General features: G+C 58.2%; 1 protein-coding gene across 1 annotated transcript in view; it reads left to right on the top strand.

Annotated features, from left to right (window-relative positions):
* The window catches only part of ZBTB17 (zinc finger and BTB domain containing 17), a 28,327-nt gene extending 22,033 nt beyond the window's left edge, over window positions 1-6,294 (top strand). Inside the window, exons 2-4 of the mRNA XM_008068890.2 lie at window positions 4,617-4,823; window positions 5,931-6,119; window positions 6,209-6,294. Coding sequence (XP_008067081.2) covers window positions 4,617-4,823; window positions 5,931-6,119; window positions 6,209-6,294 — 482 coding nt within the window. The remainder of the gene's footprint in view (window positions 1-4,616; window positions 4,824-5,930; window positions 6,120-6,208) is intronic.
* Window positions 6,295-6,748: the final 454 nt, after the last annotated feature.

The raw sequence follows: 6,748 nt of genomic DNA, 5'->3' as shown, positions 1-6,748 counted from the left end.
TCGAACCCGCGGGCTCAGGCAATCCACTCACCTCAGCCTCCCAAAGGCATGGGATTACAGGCTGAGCCACTGAGCCCGGCTAATCATTCTTTTTTCTTGATGGTTTTACCATCTGTGTCAGTTACCTCTTGCCACACAGCAAAGCACCCCAAAACTCAGTGGTGTAAGCTGAGTCATCTTTCTCACAGTTTTGTGGGTTGATGGGCCGTTGTTTGCTGCCTGAGGTGTTGGCTGAGGCTGTGTGCGTGACTGAGTGCAGCTGGGCTGGGAGGTCCCAAAAAGCATCTCCCTCCCAGGTGCTGCCAGCCGGTGCCTCGTCTTCTCCACATGGCCTCCACGTTTCTGTCCCCTCCATGTGCCAGGCTCTCCAGCAGGGGAGCCTGGGCTTCCCTGCAGCATGGCATTGCCTCCCCTGGGAGCCAGAGCCCAGGCCCCTGGCTTCTGAAGGTCTAGGCCTGGAAGTGACGCGGTCACTGCACCCTGACACTCAGACCCCACTGGGGGAGAGATGCCGTCTCCTGATAGCAAGCCTGGCAGGCACTGGCAGGGAGGAGGTGCTGGCCGCCCTCAGAGACGGGCCCACACCACAGACACCCATCCGGCTGAGTCGCGCCGGTCTAGATGAGTGCTGCAGTCCTCAGACCCTCCCTTTTCATTCCCCAGCAGATTCCTCGTGGGAGGCCAGCGCGGTGTCCCTTGAGGTCCTTGGTCCTCAGGACAGCGTCCCAGCCCGGACTCCTGTGGTCAAGGAGGAACCCTGAGCACCTGGTGTCCAGGGAAGGGGCCCATCGCAGTCAGGACTTGTGTGGGAGGTCAGGTCATCCTGCATCTGAAAGGTGGACTCTGGGCCCCGTGGGCTCTGTGGGCCTGCCCTGTTGTGTTTTCTGTGGTTTGAAGGTTTTTCTTAGAAGTAGCTTGAACTAGTGCCCACACTTACCACCCACCAAGCAAGCCGAAGTGAAGATGAAGGGACCCCGCGCTTGCACTTGCATGAAGGGGACCACGCGGGGTGGGGGGTGGTGCCTGCTGCCCAGGTGTGGTGAGAACGGGCTGGCTGTGGTCTGGTGGCTACGGTTGACGTCTCCCTAGGCAGCACCCCCAGCGCATGCGCTTGGGAAGGGGCCCTCTTGGGACCCGCGCTGCCCTTCGGCATCCACCCTCGCCTCTTCCTGTGCCCATCTAAGCTTGGCCATGCTGGCGGCCTCTGTTGCTGGCGGGAAGGTGAAAGTGGAAGCAGGACACAGGCTGGCGATGACTCTAGAGCACCACCCTGGGCTTGGAGGGGGGCCTGCGCAGATGCAGCTCAGTGCCGAGTGAGGGACGCAGCCAGCAGTGCCTTCCCTGAGTCCACCTGCCCCCTGGGAAGGGTCAGTTGGAAAGCCCACAGTGATGCAGTTCCGTGGGTGATAGTGCGTAGCACTTGGTGCCTCCCCCCACCCCTCTGGCTGCTCTCACTCCAGGGCTTCCTTTCTCCTCGCCCTCACTCTGGCCTCTCTCCTTCCCTTGCGCGCTCCTGCTTTCGCTCCTGCCTTCGCGTCTTCTTCCTCCCAGTTATCCTCTCACCTGCGTTCTCTCTCTCTCTCTGATCTTGTGAAACACACTTTGTAGGTGCATTCCTGTGCTGGAGCAGCCTCTGAGGGCCCAGGAGGCACCGGGGTCTCCCTTGACACCCCCATGTGGGAGGAGCCCTGCTGGGTGGGCGTCTTGCCTCGGAAGAGTATGGGTAGCACCGGGTGGAGAACGTTCTTCCTAGGCATGCAGCTGCTCTCTGTGATGGGTGGAGCGTGTCTAGTGGTACTGGGCCACCATCCACCCTGTCCCCAAGTTTCAGCTTCTGAACCCCAAGACCACTGACAATGAGGGCACCCCCGCCCCGCCCCTCCCCTCGCTCTGTCCAGGCCCAGGAGAGCTGTGTGACTGGGCTGGCTTGTGGCAGCAAGCGGGCCTGTTGCAGCCTGGGGCCCAGACAAGCGGACTGACCCCCAGGTCTTGGCGTCACAGGCCCCTCCAGCCTGCTGGCTGGAGGCTTTTCATACATTTACCTTCCTGACAAGTCAGATCATTTTCCTGGGAGAACAGCAGTCCCCAGCCTGTTTGGCATCAGGGACGGGTTTTGTGGAAGACAGGTTTTCCATGGACGGTGTCAGGGAGGATGTGCAGTCAGACCTCACTGCTGATGTTCATCTGGGTGAGGCTGCTCCCCAGCACTAGCGTGAGGGCCTCAGCTCACCTCAGATCAGCAGGCATTAGATTTCCATAGGGACTGGCATGTGCAGTTCACAGTAGGGTTTGGGCGCCTCTGAGAATCTAATGCCCCTGCTGATCTGACAAGAGGCGGGGCTCAGGCGGTGATGTGAGCCATGGGGAGCAGCCGCAAATACAGGTGAAGCTTCGCTCACTCACCTGCCGCTCACTTCTTGCTGTGTGGCTCGGTTCCTAACAGGCCATGGACTGGTACTGTGGGGTTGGGGGCCTCTGTGCTAGAGGGGTCTGTGTACCTCTGGGGGTTCAGCTGCTATTCCCCCAGTTGCTTTAGGGCCTGGGAGACACTCCTTCCCAGCTCAAGTTTCAGCTGCTGGTGAAGGTGGGGAAGCCAGGCCCAGCGCCAGGAGGGAGGGGCCTGGGTCTCACTGTCAGGTTGCAAATGGGCTTTCTCCTAAGCTAGTTGAGGACGTGGGCCTGTGGGGGCCCTGGTGTTCCCTCTTTCTGCAGCTGGGGCTTCTGATGTGGTAGCTGGCGAGGAGTGATCAGGGCCCAGGCCTTGTCCGCCCACACACCTGTCTGCCCATGTGTCCTTTTCCATGCCCTGACTGGTATGTACCCGTCCGGGTGCTTAACCCACAGCCTGGATTCTGGTGCGTCTCCATGTCCACTGCTCAGGTCACAGATGGAACTTCTTCCAGGGACTGAAGCCCTTAGAGAAAGATGCCTCTATGTGGTACGTCCAAGCCAGTGGCAGCCTCTGCTCCAGGCCCCTGCTGCTGGGGCTGGCTCACTCTGGAGCAGGGCCGCTGCCTGTGCCCCCCCTCCTGACCTCAGGGCTGGCCTCTGGTCTCCCCTGCTGGTGCTGAAGAGCCCTCACCACAGGCATCTGTGGATGCGATGAGAGAGCCAGGTTGGCACCTCCATGGACAGCTTCTTGTGGATGTGTGGAGGGTGGGCGGAAAGGGGTGTTTCTGGGTCTCCAGAAGCAGCAATTCTGGACTCGTGGCACAGAGGCTGGTGGACTGTGGCTCATGGCCTGGTATCACTGCCATGCTCCCCCTTACTTGTTGGGTGACTCCCCCCAGCTTAGCAAATATATGCCCCCACTTGTGAAAAGTTTCCAGATACTATGGGGCGGGGTCCTTCAAGGCTGACCGGAGCTGGCGTGAGGGGGCGTGGCTCTTGGTGCAGCTTCTCACAGCCCAGCAGCCATACATGGTCGTGGAGCTGCAGCATGACTCATCCCCAGGAGGCTGATGCAACAGGACAGCAGAGCCAGGGCTGAGCTGCTGAAACTAGGGCAGAGAGCCCCAAAGTGTCCCTGTCACCTGCCCAGAGCAACTCAGGTCTCAGAGGAGCTGGCAGAGAACCCACTGCCACATAGCAGCTCCTGGGCCGGGTGTGACAGCCGGGCCTTGTCGGATCTGTACAATGTGGTTTCAGACAGAGGGTGTTGATTTTTATTTTGAAATATTCTGACATTGGTTCTTTCTAGCAAGGAGGCCCTGCTTGTTTTCCCTAGAAAATTGCTGATCTTGAGACTGACTCTGGGTAGGTTTGGCACGGGGTGGGGGGGCTGTTTTAGATACTTCTTTAGTCACGGCTGTGCAGTTCATGATTTGGCTCTGGGCCATGGCATTTTCCTGAGCATTTTCACTTGAGACAGTTGTGGGATTTCCAAGCATTAAGTGAGGCCCTTGACAGAGAAACTGTGGCCAGGCTCAGCGGCTCTTGGGGTCAGGATCAGAGTTCATTGTTTCTCCGGGGACAGCCCACCAAGACAGATGCTTCCGGAGGCCTGAGAAGCCACATAAAAAGGGGGCTGTGGGCTTTCGCGGCGGACAAGGGAATCGCTGGGCCTGTGGGTGCGGCAGGAGAGGGCTGCATTCTGAAATGCAGCGGGGGAAGCACCACCTTGTCTTCACCTGGCCGCGACAGAACGAAAGAAGAACAGAAAGGAAAGGTTTTCTTTTAGCTCAGTGTGTCCAGTGGAAACATGTCCTAGGGTCAACCGTGTGTTCTTTTTGTAAAAAAAAAAAAAAGTTAAACTGACCGTGTCTTGTTTTTTTTGAAGTGATGACAATAATCAGTGTTTTGTGTTGGTTGGTCTGCTTTTTTTACTTTTTAATGTCATTAGCAGGCTAGATACAAAGGTGGCTGTCTGGTGTGGTGCCTCAGTGCTTTTTGATTTGAGGACTTCTTCTGGCCAGTAAGCCGAGGCGATCTGGGACACTGGCCAGACTTAACTCTCAGGGGTTAAGTGATCTGCCCTTTTTGTGGCAGAAATGCCCCCGTGGGTTAATTCTCCTCCCGTCCTCTGCGTTGCTCTCCTTGGGGTTTGGGGGGGGCACTGTCGAGTCTGGCTGGCATTCTTTCTCTGTGTTAACACCAAGGCCTTTGGCTTTCCGCAGCCATGGACTTCCCCCAACACAGCCAGCACGTCTTGGAACAGCTGAACCAGCAGCGGCAGCTGGGGCTTCTGTGTGACTGCACCTTCGTGGTGGACGGTGTTGACTTTAAAGCCCATAAGGCAGTGCTGGCAGCCTGCAGCGAGTACTTCAAGATGCTCTTTGTGGACCAGAAGGATGTGGTACACCTGGACATCAGCAATGCGGCAGGTACCCCGCTGGGGCGGGGTTAACCTTGCCACGGGCCAGAAGCTGTGGCCAGCCTGTGCAGGCAAGGCCCTCCTGACACAGCTCCTGCCCTCCCGGAGCACCTGCTGTGGGAGGCGCCAAGCCATGGGCGTGTGGGGGCCAAGCTCCTGCCACCTTGGGGGCCTGTCTTGACTGGGAGTGAAGTGGAAAGGGGAGAACTGGCAGGACGGGATCACAGCCAGCAGTAGGCCACGGTGAAAACAGAAACCTCACTGGGAGGGACAGAGTAGGCGGGCTGTGTGCCCTCAGCCCTCCCCCAGCAGTCGGTCCTGAAGCCCCTGTCCCAGGCTAGCCAGGAGCGGGGGAGCGGTGATAGGGAAGGCCAGGCAAGGCTGGGAGAAGCCAGGGAGGCCTAGGGGTTGAGCAGCAGACCCAGGAATGGCCTGACATGCTGCAAGGTCAGGCCCAGTGTTGGTCTCCCATTATACAGATGTGGAAACTGAGACCCAAGGAGATCAGGTGACCGAGCTGGAGGGCAGTCAGAGAGAGTTGGTAGCAGAGCCCTGAAGAAAGCTAGTGCTGACACAGTCGGGCTGGAGTGTCCTCTGGTGGTGAAGAGCAGTGGCCAAGTAGAGGCTGTGCAGGCAGCTGTTCACACTTCGGTCCTCCACGCCTCCTGTTCTAAGAGCAGAGTGGGCATTTCTCAGTGCAGGCTGGGCATTCACACCCCTGTCCTTAGTGCAGGCTGGGCATTCATACCCTTTGCCCCCAGTGCAGGGTGGGCATTCACAGCCTCTGTGCTCCATGCAGGGCAAGCATTTACAACTCTGTCCTCCTTGCAGGGTGAGTGTTCACACTACCTGTGCTTGCTTAGGGCAAGCATTCACACCCCGTGTCCTCTGTGCAGGGCAGGCACTCACACCCTCACTGGGTGTACTGCCTTTCAGAGGCTACCGCTGGGCTGAGCACCTGGGTTTCCCACCTCTCCCCCAGCACAGGAGCTGGGAGGAGACTTACCACTCAGCTTGTTATAAACCCCCGGGTCCTGCCGCTGAGTGCAGTGGCTGGGCAGGTTGCCGGTGCCAGGCCCCTGTGGTGGGTCTGAGATGACTGTCCTATCCTTGGCAGGCCTGGGGCAGGTGTTGGAGTTCATGTACACAGCCAAGCTGAGCCTGAGCCCTGAGAACGTGGATGATGTGCTGGCCGTGGCCAGCTTCCTCCAGATACAGGACATCATCACAGCCTGCCATGCCCTCAAGTCACTCACGGAGCCGGCTGCTGGTCCCGGGGGAAATGCAGAGGACTCAGCCATGGAAGGTAAGCTTATTGGCAGGCTGTTCCTGGCTTGGATGGGCTCTGCCGCGGACCCTGGTCACACTTTCTTCTCTGGCCTGACTCCGCTATAGGTGCTGATGAGGGCGAGCAGGCCCCTCCTGCCTTTCTCCAGGAGAGGACAGGCCCCGCCTTTGCACAGGGCGAGGTCTGCCTCTGAACTCCTGCAGTTTTCTCTGAGCCCTCCTGCCAGGCTTCTGACCTCAGAAAAGCCCTTGGCCATCCGCCGTGGACTAGATTCCTTCTTACATGCTTTTTTTTTTTTTTTTGAGTCGGAGTCTCTGTCGCCCAGGCTGGAGGACAGTGGCATGCTCATGGCCACCGCTGCCTCCACCTGTTGGGTTCAGGCGACCCTTCCACTTCAGCCTTCCAAGTAACTGGAACTACAGGTGTGTGCCATCACACCCAGCTAATTTTAAAAAATTTACTGTAGAGACGAGCTCTCACCAAGTTGCCCAGGCTGGTCTCAAACCCGTGGCTTGCCCAGGCTGGTCTTGAACCCGTGATTCAGGCAGTCCTCTTGCCTCCACCTTCCAAAATGCTGGGATTACAGGAATGAATCACCATGCCTGGGCTCTTGCACACTTTCTTTCTTTTTTTTTTTTTTTTTTTTT

This window comes from Carlito syrichta, unplaced genomic scaffold (genome assembly GCF_000164805.1).
Source record: "Carlito syrichta isolate Samal-C Ts95f unplaced genomic scaffold, Tarsius_syrichta-2.0.1 Scaffold109679, whole genome shotgun sequence".
NCBI lineage: Eukaryota > Metazoa > Chordata > Mammalia > Primates > Tarsiidae > Carlito > Carlito syrichta.
Note: the sequence above shows the minus strand (reverse complement) of the source record. Positions and strands in the feature narration are given on the sequence as shown.